At 42.8% G+C, this 25,231-nt stretch overlaps 1 protein-coding gene across 1 annotated transcript in view; it reads left to right on the top strand.

Annotated features, from left to right (window-relative positions):
• LOC119404683 (plasmanylethanolamine desaturase) overlaps nucleotides 1–22,299 on the top strand; it is a 102,899-nt gene extending 80,600 nt beyond the window's left edge. Inside the window, exons 3-5 of the mRNA XM_037671299.2 lie at nucleotides 14,280–14,371; nucleotides 20,339–20,557; nucleotides 20,861–22,299. Of these exons, the coding sequence (XP_037527227.1) occupies nucleotides 14,280–14,371; nucleotides 20,339–20,557; nucleotides 20,861–21,118 (569 nt within the window). The 3' untranslated portion in view covers nucleotides 21,119–22,299. The remainder of the gene's footprint in view (nucleotides 1–14,279; nucleotides 14,372–20,338; nucleotides 20,558–20,860) is intronic.
• The last annotated feature ends 2,932 nt before the right edge of the window (nucleotides 22,300–25,231 follow it).

The following is a 25,231-nucleotide window of genomic DNA, read 5'->3' as shown; positions in this document are numbered from 1 at the left end:
ACCAGCAGTTGCCGAGTAGCACATTCTATTTATGTTTTACAGTAGCTATGCTACGGCTACGTATCATAGCTCCCGATGATCAACGTGCCTACAAGGAAGGACGAAGGGAAGAGCAACAGGAATGTCAACGGCACCAGCGGGCAGCAAACACCAATGAAGATTGTGCACGAAATGACAAGCTCGTGCGGCAAGCCAGAGCTTGCAATGTCTTGCTTGGCATACGCATGTCGCAAAGCGGAGAATGCTGTCTTGTAAGTGGTCTTATTAGCGAGCAAATGTCGCATGGGCATTGGCAGGATTTTGTCTGGGGGGGGGGGGGGGGTGCAAACCCATGTTGCATCGCGGCTGGGTGAGGGAAGGAGTGTTGGTGTAGCTTGGGCGGGGGCAAGTTCTGGTGTGGCTTAAGGGGGGCAACCACCCCTTTTGCACCCCCCTGCCGACATCCATGAATGTCTCTTAACGTGCACCTCGATGGTGGTGTCGTTGTCAGTGTATCGCAGTAGACTCCACACAGTGGTTTGAACATTGATGGGCATGTTCACATCCCGGCCTTTTTATCAAACTGGCCTCTGCCATATCACGTGTGCTAAACAGCTTTGCTGGTCATCCACCCCCACAGAGTGGAAGGGCTCACACTTTTTAATGCGTTTTTTTTTTCACTTGTGTGGTTATGACGGGAGGAACCTCACAGATCCACTTTGCCCTTTCTGGAGGCAGGACAGAGGTTGCAAAACACCTTCTCCCTTTAGGGGTGTGTTCAAGCTGATGGGGGCAAGTCCTGATGCTCGATTGGACAAATGAGATGGATGGAATTTCCCCTAGTAAGCAAACTGGAGAAAATGAGAATAACCAGTGCTTCGGAACGGTTCCGTTACAAGCATCATGTAGAATAAACATCTTCATTTTAACTCCAACACTCGCGGCACCCACCAATGCTGCCTTGACAGCTCCTGGCGAAAGACGACCACGAATCCTGACCGCAGGTTTCTGTTCTTGACACCCATCGAGAAGGACTTCATCGTTCACCATGCCATCATGTCCTGGTCCCGCGAACAAATTAATTACTCTCAACCATGGTCGTATTTTGCAGGCACCACAAGCTTTCGATTCTCAGGCTGGTGTACAAGTTTCGCGCTAGGATAACGTAAAGTGCTTCTGCTGCAACTACGGTGTCATCTTCATTGCCATTCTGGCGGGATGCATCACATCCAGCCTTGCTTTATTGGTATGGTCCCTAGAATATGCCATGCTACTGGGGAGTGGTAGATGTAGTAAAAGCCGCGCTCAAGCGCTGCACTGGGGTGACAAGACTGCGGTTGTTTGGAGCATGAGTTTGGGCAACAACCGCAGGATAGTAGCAGCCGCATTGCTTCTGCTTTATTTTTTTAATATCTGGGCCACCCTCCCTTGATCCATTGGACTCGGTGTGGTAATCTCAATTCGTGCCACTCTCTTTTGGGTTTGGCTTCCCCAGAAAATTATGCAACCTCTACAGGAGTTTTCTAAGTGGTGTGGTGTCCCAGGGCACACTTCCAAATCTTCCATTGGCCCACCCCCAAATTATATTGCAGTTGTCCCAAGCCCAAGTTTCGTAGTTAGCACAACCCCAAATTTTCTGTTTAACCACCCCCAAAAACCATTTGCCCCCTCCCCTCCTCCCCCCCAGACATGCTGAGAAGGCCAAAGGTTCAAGTCCTAACACACTAAGGAAGTCATGGGTGCGAGCTAGTCATTATTCGCTAATGCCACCATAAGCTTCCCATGCATTTTCTGTGGAGCCCTATCTAATAATTCTTATGGGAAATGCGTTAGAGGGGCCCTGCAACACTTTTCGAAGTAACCATCGAACGGTTTCATTAAAGGAGTTTATTGCCTCACAAATCGACTGCCATAAAAATTTTTTGAATCCGTCAAGTACGAGAGGAGTTACAGGGATCTGTCGCACGCTTCAAGTGCTTTCTCCCTCCTTTCGTGCCAGCGAGTGCACTCAAAGCTGCGCACGGAGGAGGGGAGGGGTGGGGGGATTGACAAGGGGGCAAGAAGCTACGTCCGTTTGTCAGTGCGTGCGTCATGACCTTGAGCACTTTCTCTTTTTTTTTTTGTTCGAACGTGCAGCTTACCTTCAGTGTGATCGCGAGCGAACGCGTGGGCACATCGCGGCATCCCGCGGCGGCCGCAGTAACTATGCAACTCGCGATGCTCTTATAAGCCAATAGCCGTGGGCTTGGGGTTTATGACGCAGTCATTTGGGTATATGGCATCATTTGTCGAGAAAAGAGAGAACGATTTCTAGCCGACTTTAAAATTAATTGTAAATTCCAGGCCGCATACTGCACTATAACGTTTGGCTCAGATGTTCTCTGGAGCTTCGACTACCAGTCGGCAGCATTTTCTGACCGTGCTGAAACAGTGTTGCAGGGCCCCTTAAAGTGATGGGGCACGAGTTTGTTCCCATTTTCCTCGGGTTCTCACGGTCCCCAGGTTTCACTGTCCTTTGCGAACTGATTTCATTTTATGCCTGCAAATTTCTTAACTTCATCACTCCACCTAACCCTCTTTTGCACTCTGCGACCACTCTGCCTGTTTCATAACGTCCTCGTTGGCGTACGAACGTTCTATTGGATGGAAGAAAGCAAACGCAGAGCACATTGGAGGATGAAAGAGAGTGTACGCAAAATGCAGAGGAGAATGAAAGACAGTGATAAAGACGAGTAAAGTCCCTAGATTTCCTAGAAGAGAGAAAAAAAACCTAGGGACTTTAGAGACGAGAGCAAGAGGATCGGTGGAGGAAGATTGCAGTGGAAGCGTTAGGCAAAAAGTGGTGGAAGATCAGCGACAGAGTAAAACACAGTGCAGCATAAATTCGCACGTCTGTGTGCCGTGGCCAAAGCCCTATTGAAGTCTTGTTCGCACTGAAAGATATCCGGCTGCCACGTGATCGCCATCACCTCGCACGATGTCGCGGGAAAGAAAAAATGGCCTTGTCGTGCCAATCCATTTGGAGAGACCGATGTTTGTTGCTTGGAAAAAAAAATTGTGGCCAGTTTCACGCCCTGAAAACCGTCGGACAGTGAAGCTGTAAGCGCACAAGTGTATGTGTTGCGAAGATCACATGGTGTCGTAAGTCCACCGCTAGACTTGAAGTACGTGCGCTTGTGCGTGATTGGGCAAAGCAAGATCACGTGGCCTGCGGGCTCATCCAATGGTGTTTCAGTAAAGGCCTCGCGTTACGTGATTTACCGCCAGCGCAGCTGAAATCTTGCCAAGTGTGCACTCCCTGTTATCTACATGACCCTCTTACATGCCCAGGTGCCTTGTCATAGTTTATTATATAATTAATGTAAGTCTCTAATTAAAGTAAATAACGAAATTGGAAATTGCTTTGCCTTGCCTTGGTTTAATAAAGTTAATGTCTCCCTAATTAATCTAATAATGAAATGCAAATTGCTTTCCCAGTATTTTGTACCAAAAGTCATAATCATAACCATTTCAATCATAATTATCATCGTTTCAATTTATTTATTTATTCACTCCCACTCTGGTCACGCGACCTGTGTGACGCCCGCCCTACTAGGCTACTAGTACGACGACGATGGCACAGGGTTGACTAAGACATCTCTGCTGTAAAAAGAAAAAAAAAGGCAATGCTTGTCGCAAGGCAGCCAGAACATAGCATTAGAGAGAAAGGAAGAGGAGGCTTGCAACAATTGGAGCTTTTTTGTAGTTGCCAAAAATCGGTCTCAGTGTCTTGGACCAACCGGTGCAATGTGTTGCTGATCACATCAACGACCGGAAAGTCTTCAGTGTGAATGCACTCGGTGGTGCCCAATTAGCACCAACTTGTTAGTAGTGTGCCAGGTCATTCGCCGATGACACTGTTGTCTTTACCAGCCTCGCTACCCACAGTGTTCTCTTCACAATGAACAACGCAACCAGTGGAAGAGCTTTGGCACAAGCTGCCTGAGTAGACGCTCAGCAAATCTTGAAGTGCACGCCACCAAGGCATCCAGACTGCCTCCATCTGACGCATCTCCAAAACTTATAATTATGCGACCTTCAGCACTAGGTGCACAGGGAAGAAGCACACAGTGAGCAACCGGCCATTTTACCTGCGGCTGATTGTCTGCAGGATAGAGCGCACAGGCTACTTATGTGCTTAGCTGTGTGGAGAGCCAGCGCAGCTGCTGGGCACCAGAACAGAGAAGGTGTTGCGGTTGTCCTAAGCTTGTGCAATATCGAGACACAACGACTGCTCCACCACACGCATCGTTATTGATCACACCATTGTTGTGAGACATATCGTAGGTACCTCCGCCCAAATTTCTGTACTTTCAATGTGGTGAAGGACAGTTCGTTCAGATTTCCGATATTTACATTTCTGAGAAGAGATTGTAAAAGTAATAGTATTTCAAAATGTCCAAAATGTGACTTTCTCCTAAATTTTTAGAGGTGCCATGGCACCAAATTTTCTAGCCTTAATTATGCATTGCATGTTATGCCATACGTATCCCACAGCATGCTGACAAAATTAGCTCATTCAGTGCAGCAGAAAACTTTGATTTTTTTATATCGCAGTTGAACTATGCAGTGGTCTGGCAGTAGTGAGGGGTAATAAATTGAGGCATATGTTTCCAGGAGCAGCTCCCTGAGAGCAACTGCCCTATTGTCAGAAGCTGCATGTTCATTTGGTGGGGTCATTGATGCATCTCCCTGTCTGCCCAATTTAACAATGACTGCATGAGAGCAGGATTTCGTACACAACTAGCAAACGATTCTCGACAAACTGACACGCATGCTTCTTATAACAAGGTTGTTTTGTTTTTTGTTCTTGATTAATTTGTCTACGTAATCCACTGAGCTTGTTAGGGGCACTAAAGATAGACCTACAGAAACGCTGAAGTGTTGCTGTAGCTCTAGTCAGTGAAATAAAGAACTGTAAGAACAGATCCTTCAGTCACGGCCTTCAAGTTTTAGGTATGCTGTTATCCCCCACGTGCATTATGTCCCAGAAAATTATAAAAGCTGGTGCTAAGGCTGCAGTCAAGATTGTCTTTCACAAGATAACCTTGAATCAAGCCTTCTTTTTCTTCTTTTTGAAAAAGAGCAAGAGCCCTGAAGTGGGTACTATAGTCACCATTCACTATGGCATTGATTTTATTTATTTATTTATTTATTTATTTATTTATTTATTTATTTATTTATTTATTTATTTATTTATTTATTTATTTATTTATTTATTTATTTATTGCTGTTGGCAGTGGTGACACTTGTCAGGGGAGTCAAATTTTACTTAGTGGTTGGTGCATAGTTATGCTGCATTTTAAGGGGAGACGCGGGTCTTGGAACGGTCAAAAATGGTCAAAAAATCGATTTTTCGCAAAGCTTATTTTCGAGGCGTTTGTACTTCTGAGCACCTACTCTCAAATTGCTAACGCTAAATTCGGTCGGGAAACGCGATAAAATCGGCTTTCAAAGCACCCCGGCAGCACTAAAATGTCCCCAAAAGGACGAAATTTGTTCGAACTTCCCGCGCGCGCCATGAGCGTTGCAGCGGGCCGAGCGCCGCCATCTTGGGCTAGATTTGAAGCTGTTTTCTTTGTGCACATTTTGCGCCATCTCAAAATGGCGTCGCTCAAGCAGAACGGCCGCCGTCGCGGGTTTTCTGAAGGTCGTTTCCAGGCCACTGATTGGCTCTCACGCGGCGCGCTTTTCAAGCGCGCCTTTCCGAGTCTCCCATTGGCTGGCGCGACCGACACGTCATTTTTTTTTTCTTTGTGTTTGGTTCTCCGCCGTGGCTGTCCGTTTGTGTGCGCCTGCTTTTGCGATCGTGCGTGTTTCTCGACGGACCGTGTCTCTACTTTGTGCCGGTAGTTTTTCCACGCGATCGAGATGCCTGGAGACTCTCGTCTGAAACCATCGACGCAACGAGCTTTTGGGAGCCGTAAAAAACGGGCTTGGAACAAGAAGGCGCCGGCTACAAGTGCACCGTCGGCAGCGGAGTTGGAGTCGCGGCCGGACCCTTTGGACCTGCCGGGAACTTCAACTGACGACACCGTGGGACCAAGTTCGACTAGCGAAACACTTCGGGTTGATGCCGCGTACTACTCAACGGCGGAGCAGGCGCAGCGAGTTGAGAGATCGGCGCAAACGAAGACCGTTCTGTCTGGAAAGTCGGCTACCCAGCGCAAGTTCGACCTTCTTGGAGTAAGCGCGGAGTGCCAGACCGGTGACGCCGGGACCGATTTTTTGCTCGTCGATATGAAAGTTTTGAATAACTTTTTTGCACAAGCGAAGTGCGACAAATGCGACGCAAAAAGTCTCAGCGTGAGGAAGGCAACGGACAAGGAGTACGGCCTTGCGGTAAAGCTTATTTTTTCTTGCAGCAGTTGTGATTTCGAGAAGAAGCAATTTTCTTCTCCGAGAGTGAGCGGAACTGCCACCATCACTCCCTTCGAAGTCAACATGAGGGCCATGAAGGGGATACAGATGATAGGCAAAGGTGTTACTGCCCTTTCGGACTTTTGTGCGTGTATGAACCTTTCGCACCGAGGCTTGCACCACAAGACGTTTCAGGGACACCTAAAAAGTTTAGTGAAAGCCTGCGAAAACACAGCGACTGAAAGTGAAGCTGCTAGTGTGGCAGTAATAAAAGAGCTGTATACAGACTTCCTGAACCCCATAGGGAACATCGATGTTGTGTTCGACGGCTCATGGATGACGCGAGGTCGGAGCTCACACATAGGTGTGGGCTGCATCATTGAGCTCTACACTGGCCTTGTAATTGACCATGTTGTTTACTCAAACTTTTGTCTCGGCTGTGCCCTGGGACCACAGCCTAGAAAAAGACTCTCTGCGTTTACGCAAGGCAAATGCAACTCATCTGAAGAGCACCAACACAAAAAAGACTCTTGCAAGGAGACACAAAACGGGTGCAACTGAAGATTACAGTCCTGGACTACTTTGAAGGTATTCTCTCAAGCATAGCAACCTATTACCCAGGGTAACATGCTGCCTAACATCTAGAAGGTTCTTCCTAAAGACTGAAAAGACATGAGCAGCCAGTCGCTTGAGCCTCATACCCCATGGCTTTTCCAGAACCCCCCAGCCGCTTGTCATGGTGGGGTTTTGATCATGCTTTGCACATTGGAAAATTTTTTTAGATATGATTCCTTGGGTGGAACAAGACACTTTCTGTTTTGTTTTGAAGGGAAACAGATGGGGAACATGTGAATAAAATTTATGGTTAAAGGTTCCTTTTAGAAATTTATACAGTGCGTGTCAATCTTCAAACGCGATTTTCTCAGCTTCACATTTTTTGCCAACTTGACCAGCCTTACGGATCTTTTCATTATGTTTTTGTAAGGTAATTTTGATAAATTTTATACCGTTGAATTCGTAAGAAATAGGACTGTGGAGCTATGCTATTTTTTTGTGGCTAAGATGAACATATGAAATTTTGTGAACAATAATGTGAGCTAATTGCATTTCAGATTACACAATGTCAATACAATTGAAAGTTCTTATATGATGATATATCTCAGTGACAATATAAATAGCATAGCTCCACATGGCAGGTCTTTGGCTACAGCTGCATCTTAAACAGAACCTAAAATACTGAGGGAAAGTGTCTTAATGACCCGTAAGAAATTACCTAATTAGATTTCACTTATGCTCTCACAATTTGATAACTAATTGAAGTACATGAAAACTAATTATATTTTTGAAAACAGGAGGAAGAAATACATATACACACCCAATTTCATTACAATATCTCCAATAATAAAACTTTTCGTTTCGAGACCAGTGTCTCCCCTTAATGAAGTGTACACTAATGAGGTTTTACTGTATGAGCACAGAGATCCTTAATAATTGTACTGGCCTGCTTTGAGAACTATTTTAAATTGGGCTGTGGCAGTGTGATCCAATGAGAGAAGTAAAAAGGTGTGAATTCATTTTTTTAGATGATTTCACACATCCTAGGGAGACTTATAAATAGGACATTGACATTATTACTTTTCTAAATGCAACCTTAATGGAAAATCAATTTTAATTCAACACCAAACATGGTAACTTACGTTTGCCTTGTTCTGTAGAGCTGTCTCCCAGCTTCTTGAGATAAAATTTTTACAGCTGTGAACACTCCAACTGGTATAACATTGTAGGCTTTCTTAGGAGGCCGCATCAGAAATAATGCCCTCATGGGCTAGGAGAAGCAGTGGCTCACCAGAATTGATCCACCAGTTTGCAGCCCACTACCAGCAGGGATTTTGCTTATGTGCTTTAGATAGGATTGATTGCTGACACAGTCCTTAGACATGCGTGGCATGGCTGAGCTGCACTGGATCACGTAGTGACTACATAAGCGACCATAAACTCATTAAGTGACTCAAGCAGCACTACAAAAATGCTGGCAAAAGGCACCCTCCATGCAGTGTTTTTTTCCGTTTCAGGTGGTACATGCCTGAGCCTCAATTACGAATGCATGGAACCGTGGTGTATCTGTCCATCTTAGCTATGCTACGGTGGGAATTTTTAATGATCTCATGCATGGAAAGCTTTGTAGCATGCACTGCACATAGTTAAGGAAATAGCTGTGCCCAATACTTGGCACACAAGAAGTTGTAGCACACTGCCACTTTTAGGTATACAGCTAGCCTCACGTGATTTTAAGCTGCATTGATAATTTTTGATGCTGTGCGTAATGATAACATGCAACTCAGAACTATGGCCTTGTAGCAATGATGCAATGAACTAATCAGCCTAATAAAAATCATTGGCAGCTGTTGTTAGCGCTACGACTGACAGTCTGTCCAGCTGTGGCATGTGCTGAAGCAGGGTGCTGCTAGGTGGTTGGCCACAAACATGCTTTTGCAGCAAATAGAGAATTCTCAAAGTGACCATAGGCAAATTACTCAATTTATTTCTACTGTGCACATGGAAAGCATTTTAGAAAGACACTGGTGTAGGCATACTTGTTTAGCCACTTTGCTGTTCTTACAGTAATGCATAATGTTCATGTTTTAAACAGCTCATTAAGTGGTTGCGTGTAAACGTCAATTTGACTACTTTGGTGGCTTTGTAACTCCGATCTACAAAAATAAGGCAACATGTTTTTACCGGTCAAGTTAGAACACGCACTTGGCTTCAATTCTGGGTAGTTTAAAGAAAATCGAAGGTAGCCTTTTTTTTTTAATTGAATTTCAAAGTATTGCATTTTTAGAAACAGACCTTACTTACCGTAAAAATCCGAGCAAGCCCTTCTCCCCCCCCCCCTCCCCCCCCACAACGAAGTCGAAATTGCCGGCAAAGTGGGGGGAGGGGGGCTATTTCGGAACGGCACCAAAATTCAAGATGGCGGCAAAATTTTCGCGCCAGAAAAAAAAAACGCAGTGCGCATGGATTAAAATTTTATTACAGTGAACTTTATTTAGGCCCAGGATTTGTTGTAGCTTTTAATCGCTTTCAAAACCATCGAAAGACTCCTCAGAGTCAGTTGCAAAAAACAGGTCGCAGCATTCCGCTTGAAGTCTGCCGCGGTCTTCTGGCACCGCAGCTCCAACATTGGCAAGTCTGCTGTGCAGGTCGCCGTCCACCGAGCCATCAAGCGCGTTACTAATGCTGCATCCCTTGAAGGACCGTGCCACTGTCTCCTCAGGTACAGCGGCCCACCCCTCGGCAAGAAAATCGAGCACATGTTGCCGCGACGGCTTCAAGTTTCCTTTCGGTGTTCGTGCTTCCTCACGCATATACTGCTCCCACAAACGCCGCAAGGTGGACTTGAACGGCTTATTCCAATACACGTCAGCAGGCTGCAGGATGCTCGTGCTTACAAATTTTTTTCATGAAACTAAGATTGGTTTTGTGGTCCTGGGGAGTCGGACAGCAAAATATTTTTTCTGCGAAATTAAAGGTGGTCCGCAGACATGCATGGACGTTCTTATCTGAGCACGCTCTTTAGCTGCTTAACATAAGAGCTCTTTATACATTGCGCTGTCAGTGCTTCTTGCTTGTTGCTTTTGTAATTCATAGGAGTTGCTCCCCACAATGGTGCAAATACCGGTGTGGAGTTATACTTTATGCATTAGCATATCACCGTACAGGTGTATAGCAGCAACAACGCTGGTAACGACATTTTTTGGGATGCATTGTGTATACGTAAAGGAACTGTAGTGACTTTTCATATTCTACTTATCTGCTGGTGTAAAGTGTTCGCTAGCGACATACTTACTGACGTGTAATGTTTTAAGTTTTTCTTCTTCGAGAGGATATATGCTTTGAGAGGACATGTCGCAGCATCGCAGGAGGCTGCCGCTATTTGCACTATAGCCAATTGTAGGTCTGATTACCTGGTGATTAGTAAAAGTAAGAAAATTTGGGGAGGTCAAATAAAAAAAACACAAATAAAAGTAAAATAAGAAAGGCGGTTTCGTAAAAACACTCACAGATAAGTATAGAAACACATACAGATAAGAGTTGAACAGATAAGAGTTGAACAGATAAGTATAGAAACACGATACAGGTGGCGCCCCTTATAGCAAGGACAATTAAGCATGTCAACCTACCTGTTAAGGATAGACAATAGAAAATCATATCTGATGAGAAAAGCTAGTTACCAAAAAGGACTTCCGGTTCTATACAGCAGAGACTTATTTGAAGATTCTGGTAAAATTACAGTGTTGCACTACAAACCACGTGGCTTCCCAGAGTGTTTAATATTTTACAGTGGGCTCCGCCACGATGGAGCAGTGGTTATGGTGCTTGGCTGCTGACCCGAAGGTCGCGGATTCGATCCCGGCCTCGGCAGTCGCATTTTGATGGAGGCAAAATGCTAGAGGCCCGTGTACTGTGCGATGCCAGTGCATGTTAAAGAACACCAGATGGGTGAAATTTCTGGAGCCCTCCACTACAGTGTATCTAATACTTATATCGTGGTTTTGGGGTGTAAAACCCCCAATATTATTACTAATTTACAATGGGGCCCCATTTGTTTCTAATGAGCGGTGTTCAGTTGTCCTGGGAAGCATCACGCTTTGTAGTGCAATGCTGCAATTTTACCAAAAATTGGGGGACGCTTAAGCTTCGCCTTTAAGAGTTGAACACGATAGCGATATCTGGCCCCATCCTCATCGAGCTCTATTTCGCTTCAGTTGCCTATCTAAGTTCAGTTGCCCATCTCACACACGCGTACACACACACACACTCGACATACCTATAGTAAAGGTAAAGGTTTCCGCGCTCTTCAACAGCACTTTTATGACAACAGTGTACCCACTACGTGTGTGTAAGAGAATGCGCACACTAATGTGTATGCCCTCTGTAATGGGTGACATGTTTAAAACCAGCAGCAATTACGTGCGTGATACTTTTTCGATTGCGATGCACCCACTACGTGTTCGTAAGGGAATACGCGCAGTAATGCGTGTGCCTTTTGTAATGGGTGGCCGGCTTTAAACCACCAACTCGTTATGCAGTTCACATGGTGTGACAGCCGATGGCAATATATGCTTGTACCCCGTTTTACTGCGATAATACATCTCGTACTGCGACACCTATACACAGGACGCATATGTTTGTGAAGCATTAAAGTTAATTTTAGTGCAGTTCCAAGCAATGGAGTGGCATACACTTCATTCGAATGGCTATTCACCTAAAGGACATTTGTGACGACCTGGACTTTAGACCAGACTGGTGCCCCCTCTTGGTGAGGTGCTCGGCCTCACCACCTTTCCTGTATAACACGATGTGAAGAACTCTCACTGTTCTACTGCACATTGTGTTAACCATTGGGTGTGTCCTTAGCAATGCTTGAGCACTTATTGTTGCTATGTGATTGCACTTTCGTTTGCTTTATTTGTGCTCTTATTGTGCATTCTAATACTCAGTGTAATAAATACGATGAAAGAAAAAAAAAATGGTGTGGCTCTGTGGTAGAACACCTGCTTGCCATGCAGACGACCTGGTTTCGATTCTCACCCAAACCTAAGATTTTTTGTTATTTATTTTATTTGCATCTTTCTCGATTTTTCGGTCACGGACAAGGTGAAGATTTTTCGCTCACAACCAACGACACCGATGCCAACACCGGAATTTCTGCGGAACAAGCTCTTTAATGCTATCGCATTAAAATTCATTGACTATGGAAAATAGCATAAAACAGCTCGTTAAGATGCTCATGAGAAAAACTGGCCATACAGTATGACATTGTTATCAAATCCCCTTCCTAACATTTTTAGGATGGTTCCTAATAATCTCCATAATTATAATGCATACTCAGTTTCGCTACTTTACTAAGTAGTAAGCAGAAGTTTCGTTACTGTGCACTCCAAATACACCCATATTACTGCATATTTGTCCTCAACATCGCATTGACATAAGAGTAAGCTCTAGCGAAATGTAAATATGTAAACAGTAGTAGAAATGACGCAAACAGTTAAAATTAATAATAAAGCAGAGAGCTTATATTAGCAGCACGTTGCAAAAGACATACTGCAGTAAAGAGACCGGAAAAAGCAATACAGAGAACCTAGGTAACGTATGGGTTGCAAAAGGACAGCTAAGAAAGCACTTGTGCTAACAATCAAATTATGATTTTAAAAACTCCTTGAACAAGTTAACGGTAAGAAAGAGATGCGACATGCCAATATATTTCCTGTTAGGTGAATGGTTGTTCTATTGAATCTAACATCGGTACCTGTGGTGCTATAGATGTCTGAATCTTATTTGCATGTAAGTAAATCTCATCGCATGCAAGGCTAACTTACATCCGCAAGATCCTTCTGATCACTGATGTGTGAAAGCCACCAGATGCAAATCAACCCTTCATGCATTCTTCAGACTTCGTAATGGAGCACCATGCACGAAAAAAATCAATTACAGCACCATAGCGCCATCAAATTTTGCACAATAGCAGCTACACACTTGTGAGTACGTGCCACAGGACAGTGGCTAAGAGCAAGTGTCATGGCACTGACACAACTAAAAATTTAAGACAAAACAACAAAACAAAAGGTCGGCTGTGTGTAGACGTTCACGCGCTTGTTTTTGTCGAGACAGTGCCTGCCCTCATCGCATGCCCTCACTCGAAAACTCTGGTGGAAAGGTAAAAGAATGTCACTGCCTTTACTTTTATTTAGGTGGCTTAGTGGCAGCAGTATCAGCTTGAGAAGTAGATTTCAGCTAACATTTATTATTTCGCACGGTGGTGTTGCGATCACAGTATCGTGTATCTTAGGATACAGGATACCTTTTCTCATGTATCGGAAATACAGATACTGACTCATGTCTTGTGAAATGTATTGCGGTACAGATATAAGATACTTAGAGTATCTAAGATAGTATCTAAGATACATGTATCTTCGATGCTACCCAGCACTGCTCTCAAGACCCAAGGCACTGAAAAATACTGTGTTTGTCATTGAGACATAGTTTTATGGCAATTTACTTGTTGCTGGTGGTGCCCTTTGCTCTCCCAAAGATGCAGGAACACTAGGCATTGACTCTACAGAATGGTATCTGCAACTGTGAATTTGTGCTTATTTTAATCTTCATGCAAATCTCTTGTTAGAAATAGTTATGAATAGCAATAAATGTAATAAAGTTCTGATAGACTTCTGTCATCGTTGAGCATGCTAAACACCCTTTCAGCCTTCCCTGTGCAACTATTTGCAAATGTGGTATTCCTCACAGAGACAGTGCAATTTTTGTCATTGCTACATATTGTACTACAGAAGGTATTAGGACAAGAAACAGTGCATTAGCAGACAAACGAACACTAGACTAGCAAGATGGCTTCCCAAAAAACCTCCATGTGAGAGTGTGCGCTGTCCCAAATGACTTCGTTTCTTTTCCCAAATTCCTGCTTGTGCTTGCCACACCTAGTGATTTGGTGGCATTATTACGATTATACTAAATATCTTAAATTCTATGACTATATCCAGTTATCAGGTACTGTCTCTAAATGTTGAACAACGATACACAAAGAAGCAACGCAAGAAGTAACTGATGGAAAGACCAGGAAGTTACGTATGATGTGTATAAAGAATGAGGGTTGTGTCACTGACACATCCAGTGGCTCTGGGAAGCTTAGGTGAAATAAAAAGTACTTGGGGAAGGTAGAAGCATGTCCGGTGCACACAGATTTGATTATTAGAAAAATAATCATCTATTTTTCATCTGTGTCATTCTAGTCAGGTATCTTGTTTAAAGCACAGTTTTCCAATATCTCTAGCTACTTTTCTATGGTTGTAAATTTAATGCACGTATCTGTCTTTCTTGTGCAGTATGCGGCGTTGTGACAGCAGATTTCCTAAGTGGCCTTGTCCACTGGGCAGCAGACACTTGGGGAAGTGTGGAGCTGCCTGTCATTGGGAAGGTACGTACACTACCTCTTCTCTCAGTGTTGCAAGTGCATTTCAACGAAGATCTCTGAGCCACCTCATTGATTGGGTGTTCACTTATGTTGTTTACCAAGTCAAGACTTTGGAAGGTATCTTACTTAGCGCATGTGATGTTGTCATGAGTGTAGCAGGCTCTTTTTAGTGGAGTGGTCTGTGTAATTTTGCGTGAAATAAGCTTCGAAGTGTGATTTTATAAAGATGCACCAGCACTTTCAGTGCTTTCAGCACCAGCACTTTCAGTGATCAGATGCGCTACTTGCCATGGGGTGTCGCCACATGATGGTGCCGCTCTATAGTGCGCTAAAACTGTACAGTAGCAACACTAGCATGCACAGGAATCACAATGGGAGAGAGCAGTCACATTTCATGACGCGTGCTGAAGGTCGTGACACTTGCTGACATTGCTTCTTTTCCCCGCATTATTTCTCCCTGTGTAGCTTCCAGCGTGCTTGTTGGGACAAGAGAAGAGAAAAAAAAAAAGCATAGCTTGCACTAGTGGCGCAAGGCTGGAACCAGCAATGGAGCTATGTTCGACCTAGCTTTTGCTAGGTCCAGCAATGGAGCTATGTTCGACCTAGCTTTTGGCTATCCTTTTTCAGTTTCCGTCGGTTCCCCCACTACATACGTGTCACGTGGTGGTTGGTGGGAACATGTCACGTGACTAGCTGTTACGTGATTTTAGTCACGTGACTAGTTGTTGCGTTTTTACGTGATTTTAGTCTCATGACTAGCTGCTACGTGATTTTAGTCACGTGACTCTTTGTTACGCGATGTTACGTGATTTTTAGTCCCGTGCCTCGTTGTCACATAATGTTACGTGATTTTTAGTCACGTAACATACTCTCTTATCATAGTTATTGCATTCCATTGCCGGACAAATCGGGGCACATGTTGTCGGAGCGAAGCAGAAGATGAAGAGGGCGAAGTGAGCGTGTGCCGGTTCATTTCTGTTTGCACTACCCGGTATAACGAAAAGCTTAATCCCTGTAGCATTGCTCGTTCTTGACAGATTCAAGAAATTTTTGTGGCAGTTGATTCGTGAGGCAATAAACTCCTATACTGAGGTCAGTTGATGATCACTTGGAAATGTGGTTCAGGACTACTTTAAGCTTAAGAACATGTGAATAATAGATTTGTACCTAAATCTGATAACATTTTGATGAAATTATATCAATACAGTCTTGTTTAACCCTGTGTGTGGTGACGTTCTTTTTGATAAGTTGAACACATTTGGCTTGAGAGGCATTGCATGTGGCCTATAGAAGGCTGACTGGTTAAAGCTACTCAGTCAGTGCTGATATGCGGTTATCAAAATAAACACCAAAATATGCTGAAGTAAAGAAAGGAGTGCCATAACAATCTGCACTGGAACCAGTTTTATGTTTAATTTTTATATATTACTTGTGCCACATTCCTAATCATGCAAAACTGATTATGTATGGAGGAGAGGGAAATATCTTTTTTTTATGGGTGCTATCAAGGTTTGACAGGAATGTGAATTAATAGATTAGTCATTTTCTTGGTTAAAGATTACCAGATAATCTGAATGCCAATAAAGCAAAATATATGCTACTTACCCATCATTCATACCCATCAGCTATTATGAATTACTTCAGGTACTCACTTTATAAAGCTTGTTAGAATTGCCATAAGTAAACAATTATAAAATTCTTGGTGTCATTGTGTCCAAATTAAGGTAGAACTGGTTCCATAAGGACAAATATACAGCTGTTGACCAGTTTGGCAGAGCGTGATTTTTCAAACCTGCTTGGTTATTTGGACCTCTCTGTAGCACCACTGTTTACTCAAAAGAAACAGCATGTAAGAAGAACTGATATTTTGGCTGCTGCTACGTAAATAATCTTCATTAATATTTGTTTTTGTATGCAGCGCATAGTTCTAGCTATGACTGAGTTTCTGTTCACAGCATTCCTGCAAAATACCTTTGACTTTTTAAAAAATAAACAGTCAGCAGCTTAGTAATAATTACAGCTGATAGTAAAAAACAGTTTGTAGTTGTAGTGGCCTTGTTAGGTTGGGTTGACGATAACATGAAATAAAGTGACCTGAAAGGCAAACTGATCACTAATGGTCACAGATGTTTCACACATAGATGCATTTATCAAGAATAAATTATCTATTTATGGCCACTGTGTACATATTCAGTGATCAGCACTAAAGTGCTACTTTTTCTCTCTTTTCTATTCACTTCCTCACCCATGTATGCTGATAAACACCCATAATATCTCTTAACAGCGGAGCTGTTTAAGTTCTAGGTTCTGCGCTTTCGTGTTCGCAAAAACCTGCATTGCCTAGCAACCACTTCGCACAGCTGCACCTGGCTTCACCGAGTGTGCCACCTAGCGACGTGTTGAAAGAAGGAAAGGAGGGGGAGAGGAGAAGTGGAGAGGAGAAGGACAATAAAGCATTAAAACAAAATAAAATTTCTTCGCAAGGCGAAATTCGAACGTGGGTACCCACAGTCCAAAGGCGAGCGTCGTAACCACTCGACTATCCAGGCACACCAGCAGAACAAGCATTTATGGCAACCATATGATTGCGTTGCTATGGGCGAGAGAATGAGAAAAAGATAGAGAGACAGAGAAAGACGGAGAAACAGAGAGAGAGAAAGAAACACAAAGATAAAGAAACAGAAAAAAATAGAGAGAAATAAAGAGATAGAAACAGAAAGAGAAAGAAAGCATAGCATAGCCAGATGTAAAAGGGAAGTGAGGGTGACGAGGAGGGAAAGGGTAAAGCATAGCATAGCCATGTATAGTATATTATAGCAAGGGGTGGGAAAGGGAAGTGAGGGTAAGGAGGAGGAGAAGTCTACCAGCTCCACTGTTTTCTCAGTCTTCGCACCACTAGTGCGTAGCTGACCCAAATTTGTTTTATGAATACATCAAATCTGTATTCACATGTGTTCCTTTACTAGAGCTGTGCGAATAGCAAAATTTTGGGTGCGAAGCGAATTCGAATATTGAAGTGTGAGTGTGAATCGAATAGAATATTTTTCGAATATTTCTCGAATATTTCTAGAATATTTTTCGAATACTTCGAAGCGAAATTTCAGAAAAAAAAAAGTTAGGATTCCTAAGCATATTCTTATGAGATAGCAACAAGAAAGTGTTTCTTTTCACTAGGTTGATGAAACGCTGGCGGGGTGGTGTTTCATAGTTGTCTTATCAAGAATGAGGCAATGTAGAGGCCGAATTGTATTTATGTACATGATTTGGTGCAACCAAAGTGTTGCCGACAACACTTTACACGTGATAGGCAAAGATGCCATTTCCTCAGCCTCTCCTCCTCTTTCAACTTCTGTGGAAGCCCAACTGATGTGGTGGACAAGGATGTGCTCCCTTCAAGTCCGGAGTTCCAAATCTGCCTCGTAGACGTTGATATATAAGAACATCTGAAATTTTGGATGCTAAAAAGCTCCGGCTTCCGATTTTTCGGACTTCCTGCCCAAATTTCAGGTCCAAAACAGCTTTAATTGAGCCCCCACTTCTGGCACATCTTTCATCTCCATGTTGGAACCAGCGTTTTCTTGAGTTAATACATTGGCGACCTTAGCGGAGCTTGAAAGGCGGCTTTGCCGCAATACCGAGGTGTAATGAGGTGAAGCATATTGAAAATCTAGGGACCACTTCCAATCGGACGTTGACTGTCTCTTGGCCAAGTTCGACCGTAACGGTGCTTGAAAGGCAGCTTTGCCGCAATACGAGAGTGTAATGAGGTGAAGCATATTGAAAATCTGAAGGGGTCACTTTCAATCGGACGTTGACTGTATTTGTTTTGGGGAAGTTCGAATAGTTCGAATAGTAAAATTCCAGTGCGAATCGAATCGAATAGCAAACACTATTCGAAAAATACTCGAAATTTCGAATATTCGCACACCCCTATCCTTTGCTCTTTTCTGTGTTAAAAATTTTGTTTCTTATTCATTATCCAGAAAGTGCAGTCAAAGCCCATTGTAGAGTGTACATTTTTACATGATTGTGCTCCTTTATGTAGTGTCCTCTGTGTGTTATGCGTGCACGCACACACACACATATGCACATGCACATGCATTAAAGTTTGCAAAGCTGGAAAATTGAATCTGTAGGCCAAAGTGCAGGTTTTAAGTCACTAGATGCCCATCTGAAGCCTGTGCTTCCCATCATCACTATGTGGCTGAAAAACTGCAGTAACATTTTCCAGTTTTCTCTGTAGTAAGATCATTTGGCATTCTGTGATATTCAATGTACAAATGTACTAGTAATGTCAACTGTACATTGAACTTTGTGAACTTTATGAAAGTATACGTACAATGTAACCCTTCCATTAACACAATTATGAAATAATATGAAAGATGCTTGAAATTTGACAACAGTGAAGGGGCACTATTTATCCTAACCTAATTGAAACTTTCAATCACAGAGAATTCCCAGTGTTTTGTACAGAGTGGCTGTTCTGTTAATTATAAGCACTAAATTTTGTGTTGCTTTCTGTGACACTGTATAGTAAGGTACTTAGGCCAGCTGCTCATGAGCACGTGTGCAGATGAGCTTTCCTTGACTGACAGCAAATAACTAGTGTTTCAATGTGGGCTTGTTGGTATGGCATCTTGGAATTATATTGTAATGCATATATGGAGACACAAGCAAGGCACGTGAACAGACAGTAGCACCATGTTTGTACGTTCACGTGTCTTACTTGTGTCCTTGCTTATATGCACTACAATATTATTCCATGATAGCAGATACTCCATAATGAAGTTCCTCCTACAACTAAGCATACTCTGCTACTGGGTTATAGTGAAGTAACAAGTATTGAAGTCTTGTAACAGCCTCAGCACCCTATTTTCTCCCTTTGAATCCATGATTCTGTTCGTTGATGCACAAGGTTTTTTCACCGCATTCAGAATTGAGGAGACAAACAGTCTATATGAAACGAGTAGCTGAGCATCAAAGTTAAGGGGACACTAAAGAAAACTCTATAAATCAATTGAGACTGATAGACTATTATTTCAAAACTTTTTTTTATTTCATGGTAATATAATATCTGGGGTTTAACGTCCCAAAACCACGATATGATTATGAGAGATGCCGTAGTGGAGGGCTCCGGAAATTTCGACCACCTGGGGTTCTTTAACGTGCACCTAAATCTAAGTACACGGGCCTCAAGCATTTTTGCCTCCATCGAAAATGCAGCCGCCGCAGCCGGGATTCGATCCCACGATTTTCGGGTCAGCAGCCGAGCGCCATAACCACTAGACCACCGAGGGCGGGGCTATTTCATGGTAATAGGTTGGTTGGTTATAAGAAGCAAAAGTGTAGGGGAAGTTCCAATTTTTATTTTCATCTGGAAAGACTAGGACGTGATGTGATGTCACAGATTTTAAGCAATTTTTTTTTAATATTGGGCTGCTGAGGCTCACCAGGTATTACTGAAACTTGCCAAGTTTAGTCCTTGGCTCTCTTTAGATACGGCATAGTCTATCTTTAGCAGTAAGAAATGAGGTAGGTATGAACAGATGCTGTCAAAATCCATGAGATCATGGCAAACTGATGCGAGAACTTCAGGATTGCCCCACCCACCCTTAATTTTGTGTGCCTTTTGTGGTACACCAAGTCTGTTACAGTAAGAGTGACTTTTTCATGCATTGTATAAAGGTAATGTGCTAATGTGGCTCAAATTATTTTTCTATTTAATGTCTCTTTTAAATATCAAGTTCACATTGTATGTACCTTTAACAAGCAACTTAAGGAATGTGTAGTCTGTGGACGCCTGCTTTAATTTATTGCACATGCACTGTGTCCAATGTAGTTAATGGCCATCAGTGAAATACGTGAATTCGGAATATGCTAAACAAACATACCCATTTTCCATCCTGAAATTGCGTAGGAAGTAGTACAAGCTCTGTCAATCATAAGTGCTTGCATTTGTTGCAACTGCAGGCATTTATACGTCCTTTCCGAGAGCATCACATCGATCCAACATCAATCACGCGGCATGACTTCATCGAGACCAATGGGGACAACTTCATGGTGCCCATTCCAGTGTTGGCCAGCATGGCCTGGGGCTTTGCTTCCAAGCCTCCACAGGCAATCCTGGCCACCTACCACTGGAACTGTTTCCTCTTCCTTCTGGCCCTTTTTGTGGCGTTCACCAATCAGGTATGAACCTCATCTTTCCTGTAATTTTAATTTACCATCTGCAGCATTTTCTAATTTCACTGCTATTTTTGCTGCCCCATTATTGTTGCTAAGTTTGTACTATCTGTGGTGAACATTTCTTAAAATGTGCATCCTACTACGCATAGTAACCACTCCTTGTTTAGCAAGAATGCATGCCATTGAAGTTCTGATCTTCAGGGCTTTCTTTATTGTGGTACGCAGAGGACTCCCACCAACTTAAATGGCAGGGTATGTATGTGATGCAGGCACTTTGTTACATGCTGGCTATTTCTCTCATTGCAGATTCACAAGTGGTCACACACATACTTTGGACTGCCACGGTGGGTGACGCTTCTTCAGGAGTGGCATGTGGTGCTGCCGAGGCAACATCATCGAATACACCATGTGGCACCCCATGAGACTTACTTTTGCATCACTACCGGTTGGCTCAACTATCCACTGGAGAAACTCCACTTTTGGCCAGCCCTGGAAGCAGTCATCTCTGCCCTTACAGGTTGTAGGCCACGCTCGGATGACCTCCAGTGGGCGCTCAAAAAGTGACCATCCACGTTTCTTCTACTGACCTCTTCCAGGACTTTGTGTCCATTGCCCTCAACATCGCACTTGCTGCTTGCTTGACTCTGGACTCCCCTGGCTCCTGGGTGACTTCTGGACAGTTGTTTATAGTGCAAGGTCTAGTCGGGACTTGGGGTGTCTTTTGACAATGTTTTTAGCAGCTGCCATGTGCAAAAAACCTTATCCAAGTCAAAAAGCATAGGCATAGAAGAAATTGTGGTAAACACTGGATGCAAAGGTCACATTGGCAGCCACTGCCGTTTTTGCCAATTCTTCAATGCCGTGCACGATGTTGGCCTCTAACATGCAACATGTCGGCTTGAGGTTGCCCTACAACTTGCCAAGATGAGGGACCTTTGTGAGTCTTTATAATGGACTGTGGACTGGCCCTTTTTGGGCAGACAGATAGAAGTGGCACTTTGTCACATTAAAGAAGAAAAGTGTAAAATGCAAAGCAAATAGGAGTATTCTTTTGAGAAACATTGCATTTTGGGAGTTAATGCAATTCAGTGAGCTAAACCTCAACAAAAGCGAAGTAATCTCCATTTAAATTTCTTATACTTGTTGAGGTTCTTCTAGAGAAGTTCTGTTTAAACTGCTGCTGTTATATTGTTTTCTCTCCCCATTTGAAGCAGTGCTTTTTCTCTCGCTCGCTGTATTTACTAGTGCTACTGCACTTGAATATGCATTGATCTCACTAAAGCAAGAATGGTCTTTGGCTAACGATCTCTATATAACTGCTTTTATGCCCATGTCAGTGCAGGATAATAAACACTTTAGCCCTCTTTTTCTGTCCTTGCCATTTTATGCATGTTTACATGCCATCAGCAACAGTGACTAGATTTTGTGGGCATAAAAGTATACTGCTTAAATACTTATCAGCAGCTCTTCTTGAATGACACCTTCACACTTGAATCGGGTGTTATTCAGCTTTGAATATTGTTGTTTACATGTTGCACTCATTAAATTTAGTGATCCTTTCGCTGCAGTCCTTCACTTCAACTAAACTCTGCTTCAGCATATCGCACTCAGTGGGCTTGAGCAAGTTGGAGCGGAAAATTGCCTTAAGCTGGTGGTTGCATGTAGAGACCTATTAACATCAGTGTACACTGCATAATGTAAGCCTTTCCAGAACTTGAGGTCCAAGCAATCACTGTGAAAAGACACAGCTGATAAAGAATGCTACTGCTTGAATTTGGTGCATAGTTGTATAGTATATGGCAGTTAATAGGCTTTTCAGAAGGAATACAAGGCACAAATGAATAGCTGAAGTGGTCCAAGGTGCATTAAAGAAGCCGTCCATAGCTTCTCAAGCTCCCATCACTGTCACAAATAACAGCTAATTACCAGGCTCAAGCAGGAGCTTGTCTTCAATCTCTAAATTTAGGTAAAGCCTCATCAGAACATTTCAGCACTGATGATTCCCACGTAACGGTAATTTTTCTCTGCAAAAAAAAATGTGATCTTTATTAGCAGCCATTATACACCACTAATTTCTGCTCATTTAGAGGTTGTTGCCATCGTTTTTATTTTAAGTGCATACAAATAAGGAAAAGATTTCCAACAAATTTTTTTGAATGGCAGTGCCTGGAGTCACAATGGCTATTTCAAGTCACATAGTAACCACATTATTGTGGCTGGACTACGTTCACTGAAATTTCTATTTCAGTAGGTGGCAGAATAGGATCACATCAATTATGCAGCATAAAACAGGTGCTGTAATGCTAGTTGATGCCATGCCAGAATTGTGTGTGAGGTGTGTTTGTTATGGCCTATCTTTGGGAATTATATGACGAGTAGGAATAATTTAGCAGTTGTGTAGCAAGCACAACAGGTATTTTGACCAAGTTTACTCGTCAGATAAGAGTGCCATATAAGTGTAAATGTTAACTTCTTATATTTATGTCTCACAGTGCTTGATTACAGCATTTTGTGTTGTGTTCAAGGACAAACACAGGCATAATGGAATGTGACTGTGTGGAATGAATTATCAGTGAGAGCATCTCTTCTGTTCACGCAACGATAACTCTTATAACCTTTACTGCGCTGGGCAGTTCTGTGAGAATACAATGGCACAACAAGAAAATATGCACATAACAGCACTGCACCCTCAACTAAAGTTTACAAGGAAGGGAGTGCTTTTTTTTTTTTCCAGTGAATGTTCACTTGTGAGGGTAACACTATTGCTTGTTTACCTGCTTTTCTTGTGTGCATTGTCTTCTTATGCCATAGATAAATATAGTTAACCTTTAATAATTTGCTCGATCTCCTGCTCTGCTGAAAAATTCTTGTGATCTAGCACTCAGTCGCACTGCTCAAAGAGAAAGGTGAACAATAATAACACCACAACAGACCTTGCAGTTGCAGCTGCACATAGGCATTAAATTCAAAAACCTTGCAGGATCCTTAGGGTTCCTTTTGTCCTTGCAAGTTTTGCTGTCACAGGGCCTACTAGGGAGAAACTACTGGACAAGTTGCACCATAATACTGCTGTAGTTCACTCATAGGTGTGGTGGTGCAAATGGTTATTTAGCAAAAAAAAAAAGTAGGAAGTGAAGTAGAAAAGATTGCTGTGCAAAGTGCAACAAGCACTATCAATTGCCCTTTCTTTGAGATGAAATTCAAGCAAGTATGCTTATGCTAGACAATTGTCCTCGCTGTTTGGTTTACACTGTGCCTTCTCAAGAAACTCTTTGCTGCTGCAGCACCTAACAAGCCATTGCAAAATGTTTTACAAGTGTTAAACCAGATCACATGTAGCCTGTGTGTGTCTTCTGTACGGCATCATTCACTGTCGTCTAAAGCTGTGCAGGATGTGAAGATGCACTTATCTAACCCTTTCGGCCCTGGCGGTGTCAATTGACACCATGACACAACATTTCCCCTAGCACCTCGGAAATGAAACCAAAACTCGCCATTCTTGGGGGAATACTTCTTCAATGATCCCCACTGCGTTTGACATCAAAATGGTGACATGCTTGCGGAGCTGGGAGCCGTAGTGAAGAAGAAGCTTGACCGAAGTCATCGGTGACGCCGTGGCGGGCCAGCTGAGGCGGCTAAGCGCAATTTTCGGGTCGACGTACCGAAGCTGTTTCAATGAGTATCACATTGAAAAATGAGACGTGGTTCACATTTTGTGTACTCTAGTGAATAGCGGGAAAAAAGATGCCATTTTTCTCATTTCACAACCGCTGAGCCCTGATGACCTAATTTGATGTCATGTCTGTAAATCCATTAATAATTGCACCACTGGCTCAATTTTTTGTTTGTGGTCTTCTGAGGTCATAACTATTAGGCAAACAAACACAAAAAATGTCTCCGAAGAAAATAAAAAATCCAGGGCTGAAAGGGATAAAGTACAAGAGTCTATAATGAAATGCATACGTGCTTGCATGTCGCTGGCTGCTTTACTCGTCTAAGCATTAGGTGTGAAAACTGAAGGAAGAAACGGGAACTATCTGACAGGGTTCGTCACCATCCTATAACATGTAATAAGCATGCTTTGCTATCATTCACTGCATGCGAGTTGAATAGGCAAACTTCTTTTTTTTTTGCTCTATGGAAAGTAATCACTGGAAAACTAAAATAATTAGTACAGTTTAATTAAACTAATAATGCTCTGATTTCTTTGGATAAGAAAAATAGGCACTAGTTGATTATTGATTCAGGTGATGTTTGTATTGGTAAAACATAATGCTTGATGCGTGGCAGGTGACATTATGACAGCATTGTGTATTTGAAAGTGAGTAATATGATTGGAAAATATTTATGGTTGTTAATGGTGTGACAATAGTGTGTGGAACCTCTAAAAAGCTTCCGAGCTCCTTATAACTCTTTGGGATTGCTTATGACCCGAGGCAAAACATGTCAAGGAGGTGCAAAGTAACAAGCAGTTTTGAAATTTGATCACCGCGAAACATCTTGATTTCTGTTGGAAGGGAATTTTTTTAACTGTGCAGGAAGGAAACGGGAGAGAAGAGAAAGGCAGGGAGGATTAACCAGTTATAAACATGCAGGATCAGTCAAGGGGTAATTAGCACGTGCATTCAAATTAGCTTTGTGATGATGGTACCAATGAGGAATTGGTTTTTCATCATG

Source organism: Rhipicephalus sanguineus, chromosome 1 (genome assembly GCF_013339695.2).
Source record: "Rhipicephalus sanguineus isolate Rsan-2018 chromosome 1, BIME_Rsan_1.4, whole genome shotgun sequence".
Classification (NCBI taxonomy): Eukaryota; Metazoa; Arthropoda; class Arachnida; order Ixodida; family Ixodidae; genus Rhipicephalus; species Rhipicephalus sanguineus.
This window is presented reverse-complemented; position numbering and strand designations above follow the sequence as displayed.